At 63.2% G+C, this 22989-nt stretch overlaps 1 protein-coding gene across 1 annotated transcript in view; it reads left to right on the top strand.

Moving 5' to 3' along the window:
- The window catches only part of BRD3 (bromodomain containing 3), a 25792-nt gene continuing 2803 nt past the window's right edge, over window positions 1–22989 (top strand). Inside the window, exons 1-11 of the mRNA XM_075559838.1 lie at window positions 1–123; window positions 8025–8343; window positions 8457–8594; window positions 9978–10125; window positions 11149–11363; window positions 12629–13000; window positions 14296–14424; window positions 15475–15666; window positions 16684–16907; window positions 20901–21193; window positions 21764–21889. Of these exons, the coding sequence (XP_075415953.1) occupies window positions 8131–8343; window positions 8457–8594; window positions 9978–10125; window positions 11149–11363; window positions 12629–13000; window positions 14296–14424; window positions 15475–15666; window positions 16684–16907; window positions 20901–21193; window positions 21764–21889 (2050 nt within the window). The 5' untranslated portion in view covers window positions 1–123; window positions 8025–8130. The remainder of the gene's footprint in view (window positions 124–8024; window positions 8344–8456; window positions 8595–9977; window positions 10126–11148; window positions 11364–12628; window positions 13001–14295; window positions 14425–15474; window positions 15667–16683; window positions 16908–20900; window positions 21194–21763; window positions 21890–22989) is intronic.

Raw genomic sequence — 22989 nt, forward strand, 5'->3', positions numbered from 1 at the left:
CGCCGCGGCGCAGCGCGCGAGCCCCGCTCGGCTCGGCGCGTCTATTATGCTGCCGGGGCCGGCGAGCCAGAGAGGAGCCGGCCGCGCGGGCCGGGAGGGACGGCCGCCGGAGCGCCAGGCCAAGTACGCCTTTCTCTTGCTTCCTTGCGCGCGCGGGCGGCGGGCGGCGCGACGGCGGCGGCGGGCCGGGCGGGGCGGGAGCGCGGCCGGCCCCCCGCGCCTGGCCGCCGGCGCGGCCGAGGAACCGGGGCGCCCGGGGCCCCGCCGCCGCCGCCGCCTTTGTGCGCGGCCACCATGTAACAAAGCGCGGCGGCCGCCCGGGGTCGCGACGGCGGCGGGCGCCCTCCCACCCACCCTCCCAGCGCTCTGCGCCCGCGCCGCCAGCCGCCGCCGGCCCGGGCTCGGGGGCGTCGCCGCGGCCGGGGCGCGCAGCCCGGAGTTGGCATGGCCCGGCCTCCCGCGTGCCCGCCTTCACGGAAGGGAATTTTTCAGCTTTCCTCTGCCCGCCATCTTTCGAAGGGGGCACACGGGGAGGACGCACCCCGTGCCGCGCGGCCCCCGCCCACCTCGGTGCCTGGCCCTGGGCCCTCGGCCGCGCGCTCGTGGAGCCCGGGCCCCGACTTGGCGGCGTGGGCTGGTTTCCCCCCACCCCCGTTCCGGAGTTGTGGGCCTGGGGAAGACCTCCGAGCTCTTGGGGGTCGGCGGTGGGGGCGCTGCGTGACAGTGGCCAGCTTGAAGACCCACCGGGGCGTCTTTGGAAACCAGCCCGCAACGCACTTGGCCCAGGGAAGGTTCCAGTAGGGGTGGGGGGCGGCCCCATCGTTCCCACGGCGGGTTGGCAGCTGCATGGCTACCTGGAACCAGCCCTGGGGACAAATGCGCACCCTACACGCTGTCGTGCACCCCAGGCCCCTCCGCGAATGAAGCTGGAGGCCTCCGGAAAGTTCTCCCCCCACCCCCGCCCGCCCCACCAGTTGCACACTCGGAGGCTAGGCCGGGATGGAGGCCTTGGGCGGCCCCCTCTGTCCGAGTGCTGGGGCCAATTTGGGAGAGGCGGATTGCAGGGGGGGCGGGGGCGGGAGGGCGCCGTGTTGGGCCCCCAACGTGAGCGCGCCTTGCTCTGGGTCCAAAGCTCCCCGCACCCGTGCATAACTGGCGTTCTTTCTCTTCCATTAAACTTGAGTGCATTCGCAGTTTACCCCCTGTTTCCTTTTCGGGCGGGGGGGTGGCGAGAGAACAAACGGGGTGCAGGGGGGTGGGGAGGAGGGCCAGAGGAAGGGCCCCTTCCAGTGCGATGGAAGGAGAAAATGGATTTCTTCTTAGCGCCTCTTTTGTGGAATTTGTGCCCACGGAGAGTCAGCAGGCAGAAGCTAGAAGGAGGGCATTTTCTGGGGAAAGGGCCTGTGGTTTTGCGCGGGGTGGAAGCCCAGGCCCGGGTGCCCTGTAGGGCCCTAGCCTCTGCACTTAGGGACGGAGCTTGCTTTTTCCTTGGTTTCTTCCCCGGCGGCCGCCCCAGGCCCTGCCTGCCTCTCATTTGCAAATAAAGCTTGTGTTTGTCCTTCTGCTGGAGGTCTGCCGTGTCCCCGAGGTTAAGGGGGGAGCAAGATAGGGCGCTGGGCGTTTTGCCTCCTGGTTAGTGGTGGTTTTGGAGAGCTGAGGGAGGGCTTGGGAAGTGAGACTAGGCGGCAGACGGAATCGGAATCCTAAACGGCTCCCGCCACAGAAAGTGAAAGTGTGTGTATAAAAGTGAAATGGGACGCCTCGCGCCCCCCCCCCTCCGCCCTGCTGGGGAGTCGCCAGCCCAGAGCCCAGACCTGGCTGTGTGGACTTCCTCCCGCTCAGGGCAGGCAGGGGGCCCCCAGAGCAGGACACCAGTCTCTGTCCAGTTTTCTGCTCTGCTGCTGGTGGGGTGTGGGTTTTTCCTGGGGCTTCCTGGGAGCCCAGGGCGTGTTGTGAGCAGGGCCCCCACCTGCTCCAAGCCCACCCTGGAGCCGGGGCAGCCGCAGTGGGGAACCTGCCCCCTGGATGTTGTAGCAGGGAGGGTGACTGGTGCATCAGTAATTTGGGGTCCACTGCCGGTCTGATGTGCCTAGGGGGGATGTTAGCTGGTGTAGGGCTCCTGGATTCGCAGCCCAACTGGGGTGGCGCTCCTGGGCTTGCTGTGGACTGGGAGGGGGCTCTGTGTGGGGGCCCTGCCCTTGTGCTGCCCCTGCTCGCCCGCTGTGTCCTGCCTGCCCAGATGCACCTTGGTGTCCTTGGTTCAAGCCAGACTTTTAAAGGCAGAGCGGCATTTTGGGCCCCTCCCCACCAAGGGCTAGATTCAGTGCCCTGGGTACTGGCAGGGCTATCTGTGGGGGAGACGTGTGTGGTTTTTGTGTGATGTGTATTCCTGTGTGGCACTGTGTTCTAAGTGCACTGCGCGGTGTGTGGGATGCATGTCCGAGGTGTCTGTGTGCGAAGTGTTTGTGTGTGGGGTGCCTGGTGTTTCTGTGGGGTGTGTGTGTATGTGCATCTAGATCAGCAGTTCTCAACCTGTGGGTCACGACCCCTTTGGGAATGAACTATTCTTTCACTGGGGTCCCCCGATTCGTAACGGTAGCAAATTACAGTTATAAAGTAGCAACGAAAGTCATTTTATGGTTGGAGTCCAGGTTGAGCCCCAGTTGTCCTCTAGAGTGGTGTCTGTGCCCGTCTGTGTGGTACAGCTCTGTACATAGGGGTGGGGGCATCTGATGTTCATGTGGGGCATCTGTGGTGTGTGGGGTCTGTGGGGGCATATGGGGGTGCGTGGGCCGTTTGGGTTTGGTGTGTTTGGGGGTGCCTGGTGTGTTTGTGTTGTGTCTGCTCTGTGTGGGTGTTAATCTCTGTGGTAAATCAGTGTGGGGAATATATATGTGTTGGGGTATATCTGTGTGGGGGTTAGTGTTTGTGTGTTGTCTATGGCCTGTGTGGGGGGGTGTGTGTAGTGGCTGGTCGCCATGTGGTGGGTCTGTGGAAGATGTCTGTGTGGTGTCTGGTCTGTGGCCTGTGTGTGGGGTGTGTGTGTAGTGGCTGGGGCCACCGTGTCGGTGCTCTGTGGAGTGTGTATTGGTGTCTGTGTTGGGGTGTTCTGTGCGGTGTATTGGTGTCTTTTGAGGTGCTGAGTGGGGTGTATTGGTGCCTTTTGGGGTGCTATGTGGGGCATGTGTTGGTGTGTGTTGGGATGCTGTGTGGGGCATGTGTTGGTTTGAGGGGTGCTGTGTGGGGTGTGTGTTGGGGTGCTGTGTGGGGCATGTGTTGGGGTGCTGTGTGGGGCATGTGTTGGTTTGATGGGTGCTGTGTGGGGTGTGTGATAGGGTGCTTTGTGGGGTGTCGGGGTACTGTGTGGGTGTGTACTGGGGTGCTGTGTGGGGTGTGTATTGGGGTGCTGTGTGGGTGCGTGTCGGGGTGCTGTGTGGGGTATGTGTCTGGGTGCTGTGTGGGATGTGTGTTGGTCTGTGTCTGGGTGCTGTGTGGGATGTGTGTTGGTGTGTGTCAGGGTGCTGTGTGGGGCGTGTGTCGGGGTGTTGTGTGGGGCGTGTGATGGGTGCTGTGTGGGACATGTGTTGGTGTGTGTCTGGGTGCTGTGTGGGATGTGTGTTGGTGTGTGTCGGGGTGCTGTGTGGGGCACGTGTCGGGGTGTTGTGTGGGGCGTGTGATGGGGTGCTGTGTGGGGCATGTGTTGGTGTGTGTCTGGGTGCTGTGTGGGATGTGTGTTGGTGTGTGTCGGGGTGCTGTGTGGGGCACGTGTCGGGGTGTTGTGTGGGGCGTGTGATGGGGTGCTGTGTGGGGCATGTGTTGGTGTGTGTTGGGGTGCTGTGTGGGATGTGTGATGGGGTGCTGTGTGGGGTGTGTGTTGGGGTGCTGTGTGGGTGTGTGTTGGGGTGCTGTGTGGGGTACGTGTCAGGGTGCTGTGTGGGACACGTGTTGGTGTGTGTCTGGGTGCTGTGTGGGATGTGTGTTGGTGTGTATCGGGATGCTGTGTGGGACACGTGTTGGTGTGTGTCTGGGTGCTGTGTGGGATGTGTGTTGGTGTGTATTGGGGTGCTGTGTGGGGCGTGTGCCAGGGTGCTGTGTGGGGCGTGTGTGGGTGTCTGTGGCCAGAGGCTGCCCTGCTCCCATGCCATGCCCGACGGCATGTTACTAGCTGTAGTTCTTTGGTGAGAGCGCAGCTGAGCCCAATCTTGTGTTTCAGGGACTAATTGAAAACTGGGCCCAGCAGAACGAGGACAGTTTGGGGAAAGCACTGCTCTGTGGGGTCCCTAATGCAGGGGCGGCTCGACCAGGGGATGGGGGAAGGTCTCGGGCACTGGCCTCTGAGTCTGACCCTGCGTTTGCTGGGGTATGTGCCAGGTATCCCGTTCAGACGGCCAGAAGTGGGGTGCACCAGGCAGTGGGGTGCACCAGGCAGTGGGGTGCACCAGGCAGTGGGGGCACTCCTGGCCTGAAGGAGGCCGTGCCCCGTGTGTCCCACAGCAGCTCAGCCTCATGGTCCACGCCACGTTCTGGCACCTGAGGGTCACAGGCGAAGGTGGTGGTTGGTTGCCTTAAAGTTGATTTTGACTCCCGGCAATCTCATGTAGCCCACATGGCATTGCCTGCAGCACCCTTTAGCCGAAAGCCAATCCATGAGGACGTCTGGCTCCCAGTGACGTCCTCTCCGGGCAGACAGCCTCTCCTTCCTCCCTTGGAGTGGCTGCTGGACTTGACCCGAGAGACAGACGGACCCAAACCCACAAACCCGTTGCTGTCAAGCCAGCCTCTACTATTCCCCCCCGCCCCCATCTACCCAGGCTGGTCCTGAGTCCAGGGTCCCCGCCCCCTGAGCCCTAGGCCCCCTGGAAGGCATGTGCTCCCCAGGCAGCAGTTGACTCTGTCTGTCACCGGAGCTGGCCTGCCATTCTGGGTCTGCTGTCCCCAAGGCAGGAGGTGGGGGTAGTGGGGGAGAGCCGCAGCAGGCCCCTTGCCCCTCCCTGCTCAGTGCCACGTGGTGTTGGCGATCTGGGCTGTTGACCTTGTGCCTGTGCCCTTTGAGCCTGAGGGCCCCCTCCCTCCCCCCACCCTGCTTCCCTGGAGGATGGCCCCAATATGCTCCTCCCCCCAGCATGCACACACACACGCCTCCAGGCTGGTGCAGGTCAGTTCAGGAGGCGGGGTGGGGGCTTTCGTGGGTGGTGCCAGCAGGCGCAGATGTGCAGCATGCCCCCTCAACCCCAGAGACTGCTACCAACTCCCAACTATGAGTTCCGCCTCTCCGAGGTCACCAGCCCATAGGGCTGCTCCGGGTGTGGGGAAGGCAGGCCAGGCCGGGTCTAAGCAGGGAGCTGGTGGCTGAGGCCCACCACCGTCAGATCTAGGAGTGGTCAGGACAGCCTCCTGTCCCTCCTTTCCTGTCCAACGGGCTCGCTGAGCAGTCTTCTGACCCCCCCTTCTGGATCCTGAGTGAGGCCCCCAAAGTCAGCTTCTGTCCTTTCCCCGCTGCGCCCATCAGCGGCCACCCCAGAGGCCAGTGCCCATGGTACCCTTGCTGTACTGGTGCCCAGCCAGCTTTTGGAGGGAAAGGAGGTGCCCATCACCCCAAGAGGTCTTTGCTGCTGATGCCCTTGGGTGTTTGCCTGGAGGGGCAACTGGACGGAGGCCTATCCACCTCTGAGGGTCCAAGCCCTCAAGATCCCCCCAACTCAGGTGGGCCTGTCTGGGTGGGGGGCTGGCTTCCTGCCTTCTGCTCAGGGCCTCTCACTGAAAGGGAGAGGAGCAGGGATCTCTAGACCAGTCAGTCCCCTGGGAGCAGGTAGGAAATGGGTGCCCTATGGTCAGTCTGAGGGGTGAACCCAACCTCTGTCATGGTGGGGGCTTGTGTGCACCTCGGGGTGCCACCCCATCAGGTACACCCCCTGGCAGGGGACAAAGGAGCCTCCATGGTGCTTCCCGCCACTGGCCTCCCCAGATCCCATGTGCCCGCCACTCCCCGCCCCCAGTACAGTTCTGCCCATGCCTGGCACATGGATGGGCCGGCCATGGGTGGTCCTGTGCTTGGGAGGCCTGTCCCGGATGGCCCGCAGCAGGCAGGAGGTGGTGAGGTGACCTGGGGAGGCCCTCGGCCCAGCCTTCTCTGACCTTACTCACAGGGGCCAGCTTCCCCATGAGGCAGGTTGGTTCCCGAGGAAGCTCTGGGGATGGGGAGGCTCATATGGGAACACCCCTGGGCGGGGGGTTGCTCCTGACATGGCCACAGTTCCCCCAGGAGGCAGCTCCTTGTGAGGCTCTGGGGGGGACTTACAGGGTTGCCAAGAGGGTAGGGAGCTTCCAGGGGACCCCCGAGTCCCCTGAGGGCAGTGGTTCTCAACCTTCTGAATGCCATGACCCTGTGAGACAGTTAGTTCATCATCTTGTGGTGACCCCTCCAACCATAAAATTATTTTCATTGCTACTTCATGACTGTCATTTTGCTACTGTCATGAATTGGGCGACCCCTGTGAAAGGGTCGTGACCCACAGGTTGAGAACTGATGCCCTAGGGGCAGGTTGGCTCCTAGGGAGGCTCTGGGAGTGGGGAGGCTTACAGGGGTGCCCTGGGGGCACGGGACTGGCCGTTTAATTCTTAGTGTGGAAGCAGTTTGACCAGGGCCCCCCAACATACACACACACACCCAGGCCTACCAAGTCGGCCAGCCGCACAGGCTGTAGGCGGGGTGTGCTTGGAGCAGTCTCAGCCTCTGTCCTTCGCCCTGGTAAGTGGAGTGCTACTCGCATCTGTTGAGGGCAGGTGGGTGCTCCAGGTATGACCGGCTGGACCCTGTGGAGGAGAGTGGACCTTGGGCTCTTTGTGGGTGCCTGCGTTGTCCATCAGAGCAGGCTTACAGGGGCCCCAAACAAGTGACCAGGGCCTACCCCTTAGCACCAGGGCCCTGCTGGGGTGGGGAAACCCTACATGCGGCCCAACTAGATGTGCTGGGCCAGAGCCGGCTGAGAGTCCACCTGCCTGGGCACTCAGCCTGCATGTCTGCTTCTGCCATGGGAGTTACCCAGCAGGGGTCCTTCTGCATTCCGCCCCAGCCCCTGGGGTGGCTGGTGGTGGCAGTGGTGCTGTGCCCCCCAGATGCTCTGACAGGGCAGCTCCTGGGCCACCCCTGGGCATACCTGGGCAGGTGTGCAGGGGCCAGGTGGGAGCCTGCAGGGGCTACTAGGGCAGAGAGCGTGTGGTAGGCAGCCCCAGGGAAGCCCTGCCATATGGCGCTGCCAGTCTGTGGAGCGGCACGCCCACGGTGACAGTCCCAGTCACTCGCGGCTCTGAGAAGCACCAGCACTCACTAGAGTGCCCCATCTGCTCTCCTGCCATGCCGCCAGCCTGCTCCCTGCAGCTCCTGGAGCTCGCTCGCTTGCTCACTAGCAGAGGTGGGGCCTCCCCTGCCCTCACTGGCAGATTGCCTGCAATTTGAGGGTCAGGTAGGCTGTCATCGGGGTGCAGGAGTGGGGCGAAGGTGCTACTCTGGGAAGTGGAGATGAGGTCATGCTGCTGGCATCGATGTTCCCTTCTCAGGGTCCCATCTCCCAGGGGGCCCCCCAACCCCTGGGCCACCAGCGTCCCCTTCCTTGCTCTGATTGGCCGAGGCCGCATCCCGCCCGCCTCCATCACAAACCCCTGCAGTTCTCTGGGTTACCTGGAACCCCGAGGGCCTGCTTGAGCCGCCCAGCTTCCCTCGTGTGCGCGCGAGGTCCTGGGAGCAGCCGGGCTGCCGCCGTCTGCCCTGCGTCTCTGCTCTGCGGGTCGGTGTGTGCGTCCTGCAGAGAGCTGCCTGGGGCCGACGACAGAGGAGTGGCCGGCCACTGTGACGGTCAGCCACCAGCCAGCCGAGGGGGCTGGGCACAGGTTCCAGCGACTCCCGCCACCCCGTCCATGGGAGCAGTCGGTCCCATGCGGGCCACAGAGGAGGGTGGCCTCTGTCCTGCTGCCTGTCGGGGCAGGGGCCGGGAGGGGACGCTGGCTGAGCGGCCGTCTCTCTGCAGCCGCTGCCGGTGGAGCCTGGACATGGGATGCCGAGTGGCCTCGGGGAGCCTAGTGGGAGCACAGGCACCTGCGGGCCACGGCTGTGACAGACACTGAGCACTCAGGATGTCCACGACGACGACCGTGACCTCCGCGGGCATCCCGGCGGCCCCGGGCCCCGTGAACCCGCCCCCGCCCGAGGTCTCCAACCCCAGCAAGCCTGGCCGCAAGACCAACCAGCTGCAGTACATGCAGAACGTGGTGGTGAAGACGCTGTGGAAGCACCAGTTCGCCTGGCCCTTCTACCAGCCCGTGGACGCCATCAAGCTGAACCTGCCCGTGAGTACGCCCGCCGTCTGACACCTGGTCACTTCGAAGTCCTCGGAGTGTCCAACAGGGGGCGAGGGCGTGGCTATTCCCAGGAGCCCAGTGACCCGGCCTCTCTCCCCTAGGACTATCATAAAATAATCAAAAACCCCATGGACATGGGGACGATTAAGAAGAGGCTGGAGAACAGTTACTACTGGAGTGCTAGCGAGTGCATGCAGGACTTCAACACCATGTTCACAAACTGCTACATTTATAACAAGGTGAGCAGCCCGCCCGGGCCTTCAACGCCACGTTCACAGACTGCTACATTTATAACAAGGTGAGCAGCCCGGCCAGGCCTTCAACGGCACACAAACCGCTACATTTATAACAAGGTGAGCAGGGCCGGGCCTTCAACGGCACGTTCACAAACCGCTACATTTATAACAAGGTGAGCAGGGCCGGGCCTTCAACCGCACGTTCACAAACTGCTACATTTATAATAAGGTGAGCAGGCCCATGGTGGGGGGGGGGGCAGGCCTTCAACAGCCCGTTTACAAACTGTGACATTGTGTGACATCAATGAAAAGTTGAGCAGGCCAGGGCAGCACAGAAAGGCTTCCCACCTTGGGTTGGCCTGGGCCCATACGCCCAGTTGGCACTGGCTGGGCCAGGTGGGGCCAGGTGGCTTGCAGCAGCTCCTGAGCATTGGCCCTTACCCAGGAGTCCAGCCCTGCCTCTCAGGGCTCACATGCACACACAGTCACACGTACATGTGCCCACACTTACACACTCACTCACACATGTGTGCACACCCACACACTCATACATACACATGCACACATGCTCACACACTCATGCACGTATTCACACATGGTTGTACCCTCATCTTCACACACATTTACACACTCACACACACACACCTGGAATGGTAGGCTTTGTGAGGAGCGCTGGTGGTGGTGAATCAGTGGCGTGCAAGGTGTGGGGGAGAGTCCCGGTCCTGGTCCCAGGAAGCCCACGGAGCAGTTCTGCTTGGCCATACAGGGCCACAGCCATTATCTCTCCGGCTGGAGGGCCTGCCTGAGATCAGAGCAGCCCACTCAGGCGAGTTGGTACAAATCAGGAGCCCGCAGGGCCGAGAGCCTCTCCCTGTGGGAGTCCCGCAGGCCCGGCACGGGCCTGGACGAGGGTGGTAGACAGGATTGCTCTAGCCCTTCAAGGTCCGATTCTTTTGTTTCGAATGTTCTGTGGAGCCAAGGGCTTTCAGCTATGGGAGGCATTTTCCGTGAGGCAGGGGAACTTAAAATATTTTAAATGTCAGGTAACACGGCAGTTGCTACCATTAGCGGGACCTGTATGTCCCTGTGGTCTCTGGTGCTAGGAGTGGTTGGCTGAGGCCCATGTCTTCAGATCCACGTGGTTCTGCGGGTCCCCACCAGGTGGCAGCACACACTAACAGTGGGTGGCACTGTAGTCCACTGGCCCCAGAAGCAGGCGGTAGGTGGGCACCCGTTGGGACCCCAGGGCCTGTCTGTAGAGCTGCTCCGTGTGAAGAGGATTAGGCAGCACAGGGGCCGGGACCCCAGGAGGGGGCGTTTGGGGAGATGGCTCCTGTCCCACCAGCCCCCTCTCCAGCCGGTGCTGACATTGGCTCTTGTCTCCAGCCCACAGATGACATCGTGCTCATGGCCCAAGCCTTAGAGAAGATTTTTCTACAGAAAGTGGCCCAGATGCCCCAGGAGGAAGTTGAGCTACTGCCCCCTGCCCCGAAGGGCAAAGGCCGGAAGCCAGCTGTGGTGGCCCAAAGTACAGGTGAGGCGGGGCCAGTGTGTGGGGAGGGGGGACCTGGGGTGCCTGCAGGGTCCCCAGAGTGGGGGGAACCCCTTGTGTAGGGAGGGATGGGCCACACGTACCAAAGGGAGGGGGGCCCACTGTGCATATATGGGGCGCAGTGTGCACCTGGAGGGGAGGGGAACCCAGTGTGCACTTGGGTGGGCTCTGCCTTAGTGGGGACTCTGAGTGAGGAAGGATGAGCAGCCCAGTGTTGGGGGCGGGGGGGCAGGGAGGCATTGGGGGGCCCCAGCGTGCATCTGGGTGGGCCCAGGCTGAGGGACGGGGGCCCAGAGTAAGAAACCAGAGTGCGGGTGTTTCGTGTGCAGTGAGGGGACCTAGGAGAGGCCCGGTGTGAGGGGACCCTGGCGTGCACCGAAGGTGTTTTGGGGTGTGTGCCCCTGCCATCTCCCCTGCTGTGGGGGGAGGGGCAGTGCAGTCACATCCCTGGCGGGTGTCGGGAGAAGGGCCTCATGTAAGCCTTGGGAGTTTGGGGTCAGGCCCGCTGGGCTCCAGGCCCAGCCCTCTGCTGTCTGGGGAGTGACAGCCAGCTCAGGAAGGGCCTGGGTGTTTGTTGGCTCAGCTCTCAAAGCTGCCCCTCCATCCAGCCCATCTGCTGGCTGTGGGCATCTTTATGGCCTCCGCCTTTGGACTTAGCTCCGTGTCTGGGGGTGTGGGGGTGACTCCAGTCACAGGTACTGGTCGTGATTGATCACTGATGCTGGCTACCAGTCACTAGTCATCAGTACTGGTCACTGAGGCTGGTCACTGGTCACAGGGCTGGTCACTGGTCATCAGTGCCGGTCACTGTGCCCTGGTGTTCTCTCCGGCCTGCTGCCATTCCACCTCATAGACATGCACACCTGGGGCCAGGTGGCCGGGCCTGGTCCCTGGGACTTTGGCATTGAGTCAGCTCTGCGGCCTGCCCTTGATGCTCTCTGCTGTGGTGCTGCCCCGGCGTGCACCTGGGGAGCCTGTGTGCTGACCCTCCTCCTGGTTTTCAAGGGACGCAGCAAGTGGCGGCCGTGTCCTCTGTGTCCCCGGCGACCCCCTTCCAGAACGTCCCTCCTGCTGTCTCCCAGACGCCTGTCATTGCTGCCACCCCTGTGCCAACCATCACTACCAACATCGCCACAGTCCCCGTGCCCCCCTCTGCTGCCCCACCGCCCCCAGCTGCTCCCAGCATCCCCGTTGTACCCCCCACGCCGCCCGTCGTCAAGGTGAGCGCCAGGGGTGGGGCGCGGGCATCCCTGCAAATGCTACCTGTCTTGGGCATGAGGTAGCCACCATCCCGTGGGCCTGGCAGCTGAGCCTGAGGTCACACAGCTGGTGGGCGCAGGGCTGAACTTGAGCCCAGGCTAGGATGGCCTACAGCCCTGGCATTCACGGTGCCAGTCCAGTGGGAGGGGAGCGGGGTGTGTGTGTGTCCCAGTCAGGACCGCGCCCCCCCTCTGTCCTTGCCCCACCTGGTTTTCATGGCCGGGCTGAGTGACCCCATGTATTGGGGGTCCATGAGAGCTGACCGGCCTCCTGCTGGGCCAGCCTGGGCCCTACTTACGTGTGTCATCCCCTCCCCCACCTTACAGCCGAGACCCTGGGCGGTTGACTGTCTCCCAGGTAACATGCTCCCTCGGGTGCCCCCGCCAGGCCTGGGCCTTCACTGCCTGCACCCTGGCACGGCGTCCGCTCCGCTGTTCCTAAAGCTTGGCACCTCGCACCGTGCAGTGTGTGCCTGGGGGCTGCTTGGCTGTGGCCGTGGCCGGCTTGGGAAAGGCTGTGGCACGGCCCAGGGACACACTTGACGGTTCTGCCCAGTCCAGCTGGGAAGAGAAACCCGTGCCCCCAATCTCCAGATCCCCCAAGTCCTGCGTGCCATGTGCCACGGTGCAGAGAGTGAAGGGGACTGAAGGTGTGGACCATGAGTCCTTGCCATGCACCCGCACATAAGGCTTGTACTCGCGTGTGTGCACGCACACACACATGTGCCCCACGCGTGCACACAGGCAGCACCTGTGGGGCCTCCTCCTCCACAGCCTCTTGCTGTGCTGCTCGGGAGAGCACATTCACCTCACCCTCCTCCCACGTGATCCTTGGGCTCCCACTGGGTGCCCTCCCCTGGGGCTGACTGCCCACTGGCCCCTGAATAGGAGGCTACCCGTCTTGCTGTCCCTTACCAAGTCCTACTTGGTAACCACCTGGCCAAGAGCTCCTTAGGGCTGGAGACTGCATGCCTTACTCTCGTGGGTGCTCAGGGCCCCATGACCACTGAGCTAGGGGCTCAGGGCAGAGTCTGAGGGCCGGTATCTGGGTGAAGCCTTGGGTGCACACCCCCGCCCCCCTACAACCAGCTGTGTGACCTTGGGTGGGTGACCCGACCCTGCCCTGGTGTCCTTGGTGGGCAGCGAGGCCAGCGGGTGGAGGGCGCCTCGGGGCCAGGGACCGCCCCCCTCCCACACTGACCTCACAGGTGCTGTCGCTGTCTCAGAAAAAGGGCGTGAAGCGGAAAGCAGACACCACCACACCCACCACGTCAGCCATCACTGCGGGCCGGGGCGAGTCGCCTCCCCCATTGTCGGACCCAAAGCAGGCCAAGGTGGGGGCGCGGCGGGAGAGCGGCGGCCGCCCCATCAAGCCGCCACGGAAGGCCCTGGAGGAGGGCGAGGTGCCGCAGCACGCGGGCAAGAAGGGCCGGCTGTCAGAGCACCTGCGCTACTGCGACAGCGTGCTCAAGGAGATGCTGTCCAAAAAGCACGCGGCCTACGCCTGGCCCTTCTACAAGCCCGTGGACGCCGCGGCCCTGGAGCTGCACGACTACCACGACATCATCAAGCACCCTATGGACCTCAGCACCGTCAAGGTGCGTGCGCCAGGGGCCCAGGGGGGCCTCTACCTGCCGCCACCGCCGCGCCGCACCCCAGGGCCGTCCTGAGCCAGCAGGCCCGCGGCCCTCTTTTCAGGATCCTCCTCGAGCCAGACAACGCGCTGGGCCCTGAACCTAGCACGCTGCCCCAGGGGTGGGGGCACCGTGGCCTCAGCGCTGGGCCACCGGTGAGGCAACCTGCTCTCGGGAAGACGGACAGCCTCAGCACCCCATGGGGCAGGTCTGAGCAGTCTGGCAAGGTTGCTGTGAGCCCGGATCCTCAGGACAGACAGCAGAGGGTTTGGGTTGAATCAGCTGAGCAGGGAGCCAGGGTGACGCACTGGTTTAAGTGCTTGGCTGTCTGCCAGCCTGGGGCCACGGGTACCTCAGCTGCAGGCACATGCTGTCCTGGGGAACTGGGAGGGCCCAGCTCTGCATCTCTCTCCCTGACCCGTTGTCCAAACCCATCATCTGGGGGCCCCAGGCTCTAAGGTGGATGCAGAGGGGAAAGATCAGGGGCCTGAGTGATGCGTAAACTGCCCCCCTCACCCCCCTGTCCAGTCTGGTCTCTGCAGCTGAGGGCTGGTGCTGGTCCCACAGCCCTCATGCCTTCCAAGCCCTTTCTCAGCTTGGGACCTGCCTCTGGGCCTTGAGGTGCGCCTGGGGGAAGCAGGCTGGTGATGGGAGCCAGCTGCCGTCCAGCGGGCTCAGACGCAGGCTCCCATAGACCCTGGAGCTGTACATCCTTATGGGAGCAGGCAGCCTCCTCACCCTCCCTTTGAGCTGCTGGTGGGTTTGAACCACCCACCTTGCCGTGGGCAGCACAGCACCAGCAGGGCTGGCGATAGAGTGGAGGAACTTGCTGGGAAAGCCGCACCTAGTGTGTCCTGTGGGCCCTGCTGTCGCGCAGTGGGCTCTGACTCTGGCCACCCCTTGAGTGCCCCGCAGGACTGCACCGCGGCCCCAAGGGCCGGTCGCCAGCCCCGTTTCAAGGTGCCCTGAGTGGGATCCACTCGGCCTCTCTCTGGTTCCCTTACACTGAACACTAAAGCCCCGCCCCCTGCCCCATTCAAGTTGGTAGTAGAGCCAAGTTCCCCAGAAGGTGGACCAGGGCCCCTCCCGAGTCCGAGTGTGAAAAACTTCCCAGTGCGTACACACAGAAGCTTTGGGCAAGCCCTGACGGGCCCTCCCCGGCGTCCCTGGCGCCTACTCTGGCATACTGGCAGTGGGCTTGAGCACCCAGGGCCCCGAGAGGCTGGCCTGGCCCTGATGGCCCCTATGGTGTCTTACAGAAGAAGATGGACAGTCGGGAATACCCAGATGCACAGGGCTTTGCAGCCGACATCCGGCTAATGTTCTCCAACTGCTACAAGTACAACCCCCCGGACCACGAGGTGGTGGCCATGGCCCGAAAGTTGCAGGTAATGGCCGGTGGGCCAGCCGCACACGGGACGCTGCAGGGCCCTCGGTCGTGATGGCGGGGAGACCCGGCTGCGGGGGTGGAGCGGGCAGTGAGAGGAGTGGGTCCTGCCAGCCTCTCTGCTCACTCCTTGCCAGCAGGCTCCACAAAGGCCTCGCCCAGCTGACCACAGCTTCCTGCCCAGACCCTGGGTGCTGTGCACACTGGTCCTGGGTCCTCTCCAGGGTGCTCGTGGCCCCGCAGGAAGGGCAGGCCTGCCCCTGGCTGATCCCAGGTGAAGGGAAGGGGTTCGGGACAGGCCGAGGCCACATTGGCAACCGGAAGCAGTTCAGGGAGGACAGCACAGTGGGGGTGGGGGCTCCCTGCCCCCTCGGGTCAGGGCCTGCATGTGTCACCCCATGGGTCAGAGTGTAGAGTGCCGTTGTGGGGTCACCCTTTCATGTCACCGCTGGGGTGTCTGGGCAGGGGTCTCTGCTGAAAGGCAGGTTGGGGACCCGTCTCCCGGATGGCACGCTGTAGTCGTATGTCCCCCAGAGATGGCGGCTTTGGTCCGTGGTGTCTGGGCTCCCCCGCTGGTCAGAGTGACGGAGCCTGGGGGTGTTGCCCAGGGTGGGACGTGAGCTGGGGCGCAGAGACCAGGAGCAACCACTCACTCCTGGAAAAATGCCGCCCTTAGCTTTGTGCAATGCAAGGAGGCCACACCCTCCCCTGGCAAAGGGTGCAGTGTCTGGTGTGCGGCGTGGGGTAGAGGCAGGACTGGGGGACAGTCTGAGTCCCAGGCTCCCAGGGAATGGGGGCAGGTGAAGCTGCAGGGTGTCAGGCGCCAAGCACTGTCGGCTCTGGACAGGAACTTGGGCTCCTGTGTCCCAGCCCTGCATGTGGTAGGCTCCAGGTATGCTCGGTGCGTGAGTGGTGAGTGTGCGGGGTGGGAGAGGTGCCCAACCCTGGGGGCACCAAGTCGGGCTCCCATGCTGTGCCGGACCCTGGAGAAGCCCAGGGCCTGTTGGGGTTGGGGGCTGCCCAGGCTCTCAGGTTGCCCTGTCCCTCACAGGATGTGTTCGAGATGCGGTTTGCCAAGATGCCTGACGAGCCCGCGGAGGCCCCTGCGCCCCCCGCGCCTGCTGCGCCTGCAGTGAGCAAGGGCGCCGAGAGCAGCCGCAGCAGCGAGGAGAGCTCATCCGACTCTGGCAGCTCCGACTCGGAGGAGGAGCGCGCCACCAGGCTGGCAGAGCTGCAGGAGCAGGTGCGGCTGGGTCTCGGCTGCGGGCCTCCCCTCCCTACTTTGGGAACCCTGGAGGCAGGCGTTCTGTACTCTTGGCACCGGCCCTCAGGGACCAGCCGGCCTGCACTGCGGAGCCTGGTGGGTGGGAAGGTGTGGGTGGCCCCGCAGCATCCAGATGCTTGGGAGGCCCCCAGGGAGCTGTGGTGCAGGTGCTGGCTGTGTCCCGTCTGTGGTGAGGGGCTCTGGTCTCTCGGGGTGACTGGCCCATCTTCACCAATAGCTATACCTCCATCTCTCTCCTTCACTCTCCTCGCTGGCAGGTGACTAGCTCCTTAGAGTCGGGGTACAGAACTGAGAGAAGTGAGGCCTGAACCCCCAGGCACCTGGTAGCTAGTGGGACCCCGTTTCTTGGTCCCCAAGAGGGTGATGGGAAGAGAGACAGTAGAGTCAGGAGGAAGGGCAGTCCCGGGTGGCCCCCAAATCCCCACAGTAGCCTGGACCTTCTGGCCTGGGCCCCTTGAGCTCATTGGGACAGGCTGGGAGAGACAGCTTGGGAAGACAGCCTCAGGTCGGGCGGGTGTCCCTTGCCACCCTGGACATGGGGCACCTGGCCACCAGTCTCTGTCCTCCCGCCTGCCCACTGGGAGCACACTGGGACCAGAGATGCACAGGGACTGTTGGCCTGCACCTATGGGCTCCTCCAGAGACCAGGCGGGAGGACTAGGCGGGAGGACTAGGACACGCAGGGCCAGGCCCTGTTGGATGCCGCGTGCGTCTCAGCTGCTGCATGGAAGAGCCACCCTGTGGTAGCCGCACCCCCTGCCCCCGTGTCATTGCTGGGCACCTGATGTGTGTGGCCATGCAGCCTCTGGACCTCCCCCTGGGGCGCCAGGAAACAAGGCTGCTGTCAGTTGGCGCCCGTCCTGCCCTGGGGTCGCCAACCTGACCTTTGACATGAGCCGGGGGCTCAGGGCGAGGCGGGGCCCCAAGGCTGGCCGTGGCCGCTCAACCTCCCGGGCACGTGCTCCTCTCGTCCAGCTGAAGGCTGTCCACGAGCAGCTGGCCGCCCTGTCTCAGGCCCCCGTGAACAAACCAAAGAAGAAGAAGGAGAAGAAGGAGAAGAAAGAGAAGAAGCGGGACAAGGACAAGCACAAGGCCAAGGCCGAGGACGAGAAGAAGGCCCGGGCGGGTCTTCCCACCAAGCAGGCCCAGCAGAAGAAGGCCCCTGTCAAGAAGGCCAACAGCACCACGCCGGCCACCAGGTGGGCATGGATGGCCGCGGGTGCCAGGTGGGAGTGGGTACTGGCTCTGCCCTCCTGCGGGTGATGTGGAGGCCGGGCTGTTTTTTGTGGGTGTCCGTGTGGGGTGCAGTACTTTTCCCAGCCCACCCTGCAGGGCTACCACGAGGACCACGGCAAATGACCAGGAATGTGGGGGCTCTGGGGCGCCCCTCTCAGCCGTTGGTGGCAGTTGGCTGAGATCCGAGGCATTGAAGCAATCCCATGGCGTCCAGAAGTTTCTGGTCTGGGCTTTGAGGGTTTGTCTCCGGGATGCTGGGGCCTTGGGCATGCCTCCCCTGGCCCAGGCGGTAGGCAGAGGGTCAGGCAGTGGAAGATGGTGTCTTGGCCCAGATCCAGCTGTGTGTCCCCTCACTGTGTGTCTGAGGAATGCCTGGAGGGAACAGGCAGTAACTATATGTGACATCAGCCAGCTGCCACGGGGCTCAGAGCAGGGGCAGCTCTCCTGGACAGAGACCTGCCAGAGGAAGACTGTGACCTACAGCGATGGCGGCAAGGCCATGGGCGCTGCAGCGAGGTCCCATGCTGGGGGGCGCGGTGGGGGTGGCAAGTCAAGTCTGCCAAGGCCGGTCTGCTCCATGAAGGGGTTTGGACCTGTCATAGGGACTGAGCAGAGAGGTGGCCCCGTCCTGGTTGCCGGGGCTTGTGGATTGGTGATGGCAGCATTCAAGGAAGGACCCCTTTGGGGATTGTGGCAGTGGAGGAAGGGGTGGGCTGAGCCGGCCCCAGGGCAGGGAGTTGCAGGTAGTACAGCGGCTTGGTCTCGGCTGCTAGGTGGGAGAGTGTCAATCCTACAGGACGCAGTGGGAAGGGGTAGGGTTCTGTCCTCCTTCCCACCTCCCTCCTCTGAGAGTCAGCAGTTGAAAATCCCCAGCAGCTCTGTGGGAGGGAGCCGGGGCTTGCTCCCCCTGCCTGTAGAGTCAGTTTCGTCTTGGGGACCGCCCCGCAGGTCAGAACAGCCTCAGTGGCACCGAGTGCGGTTTTGGGGTTCGAGGAAGCGAGGGGTGCTTTTGGCAACGCTGAGTCAGGCACGCGTATTGGGCCCCGCGGTGCAGCGTGGCGCATGCACCATCTCTGTGTCACCTGCTGACCATTCTCACCTCGCCTTGTCCCACTGCTCACAGGTGCAAACCCTGGGAGACTAGAAATGGGAGGCCCCTCCTGGAGAACATGTGATCTCACTGGGGGTAGCAGGCATGGGGCTCACTAGCCCAAGGCTGTCCCATCATGAGGCATGTCAAGCCTGCCCCCACCCACGCTATGCCCCCAACCTGACAGCAGCCATCCCTCCCAGGGCTCTGAGTTTACTCGGGTTCCGTAATTCACGCAGAACTCGCGAACAATATCCATGACTACAGAGTTTATTAGGGATGCTCTTGGCCTACTGACTCTTCCGGATCAGAAATGCTCAGAGCACAGTTCTTCCGTTGGGAGCATCCCTCCTCAGTCATGCCTGCAGGCGGCAGCCTCTTTCTGGTCCCGTTGGCCTCTGCCCTGCCACCCGCCCAGCCGTGTTACAGAGCTCTCTTAGCCCTGCCCAGAACTGCCCAGCGGGCAGGCACTACATTGCTCATGCACCTCAGCCCAGAGGCCTCCGGCTCTAGCTACGTGGTCACCAAACCCACTGTCCCCAATTACGTGCCTGGCGGCACCCCAATCCACAAGCAAGCCTCCTGCATGAAGGCACTGGGTCTACTCCCCCAGGGCCTGCAGAGCCCCCTCCACTGCCGTTCCTCTGTCTTCCTGTTCCTGGGCCGAGGGGTTTCAGTGTGCAGGGGTCTCGAGGCTCCGAGGGCACCCGGTCCACATCCAGCTCCTCTTTGAAGGTGGATGCGAGGTCCACCTGCCCGCTCTGAGGCTGACACAGCTCTTATGGGCGGCAGAGTGGCACACGTAGCCATTCCCTGTGGTACAGCTCCAGGTCGTCACGTCACTTGGCACTGAGGCTAAGACCCAAGCCCACCAGGGAAAGGATGGGCAGCCATCCACATGGCCCTGCCCTGTGTTTGGGGGCTCACAGAGCCTGCAGCTGAGCTGCAGTGCACGTGTCTGGGAGCAAACCTGCAGCCCCCACCCCCACCCCTGAGGCCTGCCTCTTCTGTCCGTTAGGCTCTGGTGCCCGTGTAACACTGGTCCAGGGAATGCCTCTTCTGTCCCAGGCCTGAGACCCGAGAATTGGTCTCCAGTCTGAATGCCTGGTAGAATTTACCAGAAGGAGGACCTGGCTGTGGAGCATTGGTTCTCAGTCGTCCTCATGCCCTGACCCTTTCTTACTGTTCCTCATGTGGTGACCCCCAGCCATAAAGTTACTTTTGTGGCTACCTCATCACTGTCATTTTGCTCCTGTACTAGGGTCATTGGACCCCCAGAATCACTGCTGTGGAGTTTTGCTGGTTGGGAGGTTTCTACCTGAGTTCAGTGACCCCCCAGCTGCAGACCTCGCTCAGGGTCCACTGCCCCCTCAGTGAGCTGTAGTGACTTGTGCTCCCCCACCCCACAGGCTGCACGCCAGTCCCCCACCCCCACCCCCCAGGGCTGAGCTCACGTTCTGGGTTAGTTCATCCCTCCGGCTCCCGAGTCCTTGCTGGCCACCTGGCCTTGTTGATTGCAGAGAGGAACGGGCTGGGGTCGCTGACCAGGAGCCTGGACTTTTCTGTTGTTCCTTTGGTTCTAGGAGGTGGCGTTTTTGGTTTTTAACTTTCGTTTTTGTTTTTTTAGCTCTTTCACGTGATGGGTCAAAGTTTGCAGAGTCAAGTCATTCCCTATTCCACAATTCAAACCCACTTTGTGTCTGACATCGACCCCCGAAATGTGACATCTCCCCCATTCCCCGAAGTGTGTCTCTGGCAGAGGCTGCCCTGCTGACCTCGTCGGAGCCCTGCTGGCGGTGCAGTGGGCTGCTGACGCCAAGGTCTGCCAGCCGCCTGGGGGAGAGAGCGGAGGCTGTCTGCTCCTTCAGAGTGGACGGCACCGGAGGAAGCCCGTGGCCCCATCCTGCTCTGCCCTGGGGTCAGGACGTGGGGTCGCTGCAAACTGGAATCCAGCAGGTGGCAGGGAGGGTGTGTGGTTTGGTTGTCGTAAGGGGAGCGTGCACCCCCCTCGCTCCTGCCCTCGGTTGCCCTAGAGACACGGCTGTTTGGTTGAGCTCGGAGCCTCGGAGGGTGGTCCTGAGGGCGGTCCTGTCGGCTTTTGCTTCGTGCATTTGGAAGCCTCATCTTTACACGTTTGCACGTCCAGAGCTCGGGCGGCTTCTTGGCGAGGTGACCCTTGTCGTGCTGCATGGTGTCCTCCTTCCCGGGCTAACGGTCCTTGTTCTGACATCAACTCGGTCTCACATCAGTGGATCCCGTTCAGCTTTGTTTTAATAGTTGCACAGAAGAGTCCCCCCATCTTTGTTGGTTTTCAAAAGTTAATTTGAATCATTGTAGTGGGGGCTCCTGCAGCTGACAACAATCCATACATCCGTGTACCAGAGCCTCGTGTTTCCCCTACCCTGCAGTTAGCTGCTCAGATTGTGACCACTGGGCCACCAGGTCCCTTTGCTGTTAGCTTAGCTGGGTGATGATTTTCACAGGGGGGTTCATGTGCAGCCTGTACGTGGGGGTCTTGTTTCTTGTATCCAATCTGAACGTGTCTGTCTTTCTTCCTTGCTGTGTTGAGTCAGAATGGGCTGTTGAGTTTGAGAGGCCTGTGAACACCTGACCACTAGCATGGTCTCCTGACCGAGACCTGGACACCCCCCACGTCCCCGGCCTCCACGCCCTGTGTGGGGGCACCCTCCTGGGGGCAGGCTCTGCTCAGACCTCCAGAGCCGGGTCAGCCGGGTCCCTGGCAGACCTGTGGGGAGTTCCGGGCAGCTCTCCTGTCTCCGGGGTCCTGGCATGGGAACCTGGATGGCCCCAGGAGGGAGCCAGGCGCTCTGCTCTGACGTGTCCCTGCGCGTGTCTCTTGCCCCAGGCAGCCGAAGAAGGGCGGCAAGCAGGCCTCGGCCCCCTATGACTCTGAGGAGGAGGAGGATGGCCTGCCCATGAGCTACGACGAGAAGCGGCAGCTGAGCCTGGACATCAACCGGCTGCCCGGGGAGAAGCTGGGCCGCGTGGTGCACATCATCCAGTCCCGAGAGCCCTCGCTCAGGGACTCCAACCCCGACGAGATTGAGATCGACTTCGAGACGCTGAAGCCCACCACGCTGCGGGAGCTGGAGCGCTACGTCAAGTCCTGCCTGCAGAGGAAGCAGAGGAAGCCCCTCTGTGAGTGTGCCGTGTCGCTGCCCACAGGCCCCCTCCTCCCCCCACGACCCCCCACTGCTCCTCCTCCCCCAGATTCAGGCAGGAGAGGGACCCTGGGAGCAGGCAGTCCACCCCCTCCTCTCCCTCCTCTCCCTCCTCCACCCTCCTACTTCCTGAGTTGCACGCCTCGTCAGAGGAGTGGGCCGCCAGCCCCCTCATTCTGGGCCCATTCGAGGTGCTCCCCGGGGACCCCGCCTGCAGCTGTCTTCCAGATGGGTCCCTGTCAGGGCAGTGAGCAGGATGTAGCCCCCAGAGGGTGGGTTCAGAGACCCTCCTTCGTCCCTGCACAGCTGGTCACCTGGAGAGTCCCCTGCCTGCTGCCAGGTGAAGCTGGGCCCCCAGCCGCAGAGGCCAGGCCAGATTTGGGGGGACTTTCTAAAGGGGGGTGCCCAGGCGTGCTGGTAGTAGTCCTCGCCCTCAAGCCCGGAGTCCTTGGGGGGTGGGTGCAAGAAGACTGCCCAGCTGTGTTGGACAGTTTGCCCCACCTGCCCACTGCCTGCCCACCACCTTGGTGTTCCCTGCCCTTCCCAGCAACCGGCGGGAAAAAGCAGGCGGCCAAGTCGAAAGAGGAGCTGGCGCAGGAGAAGAAGAAGGAACTGGAGAAGCGGCTGCAGGACGTCAGCGGACAGCTCAACAACAAGAAGCCGGCCAAGAAAGGTGCCGCCCGCGCGCTGCCCGGAGGCGGGCTCCCTGGGCCGGGGCGGGGCCGCCCGGGGAGGGGTGCCCAGGGCTGGCACTGGGGCCGGCCGCAGCAGCAGAACCAAACTCCCTGCCGTGGGGTTGACCCCCGTGGTCCTGGACTGTCACTCGTTATGGGAGGAGGAAGCCGTCTCTCTCCTGGCAGGCCGGCAGCAGGGGGCGGGGATTGTGCTTCACCTGTGTACAGGCCTGAGCCACCTCCACTTGAGGCTGGGTCACCTCCGTCATCCGGGGCCACACCCCTGCCAACGGTGGCTTGTGCAGAGGGGCTCTCTGGAAAGGGCCAGGCCGCTGTGTGTTGTGGGGCTGGTCAGCCCAGGAGACGGGGTCTGACCCTACCCTGCTGTTTGCCCCATGGGCATCTAGCCCAGCCACCTGTTGGCTGCCCCCTCTGCTGTGCCACTGCCCGCCGCACCAAGTGGGGTGATGGCTGTGGAGGGGACTGACCCCAGCCTGAGCTTTGTGGCGCGCTGTGAGGCTGCCTCCCACCTCAGTGAGGAGAGAGCTTTGAGAACAGTTGGCAGCTGAACTCTGGGTGCAGGATGGGCAGGCGACCCTGCTGGGGAGCCGCATCAGCACCTCATAGTGAGTGTCCGTGTGCTGGCAGCCAGGGGGCGGGGGGGTGTGCACAGACCTGTTCGACGGGGTCGATAAAGCAAGAAGTGGAGGGAACACAAGGCCAGTTTGCTGTCCTTGTTGGAAACATGGGAGCTGTGGTCTCAGGAACCCACCGAGCAGTTCTAGCCTGTCCGTAGGGTCACTGGGTGGACACCCCCGCTGTCCATGAGAGAGCCCTACTGGTTTAGCTCAGCCTGCTCTGTTCTGTAGTGATGACGTCACTGGGTGGGAGTGGATGAGATGATAGCAGCCCTGCTGGTGGAGGGGGGCACCTCTCAGGTGGTCAGGGAGCAGTGGAATTGGGGTGAGTGATGGAGGTGGGGGAGACCTTTCACATGGTGGGGTGGGCATTGGGGCTGGGGGACCGCTTCTCATAGGGAGTGGGTGATGGGGGTGGAGGGCTATGGGCTGGGGAGCTCCTTTTACAGGGGGTGGGTAAT

This window comes from Tenrec ecaudatus, chromosome 10, assembly GCF_050624435.1.
Source record: "Tenrec ecaudatus isolate mTenEca1 chromosome 10, mTenEca1.hap1, whole genome shotgun sequence".
Taxonomy (NCBI): domain Eukaryota; kingdom Metazoa; phylum Chordata; class Mammalia; order Afrosoricida; family Tenrecidae; genus Tenrec; species Tenrec ecaudatus.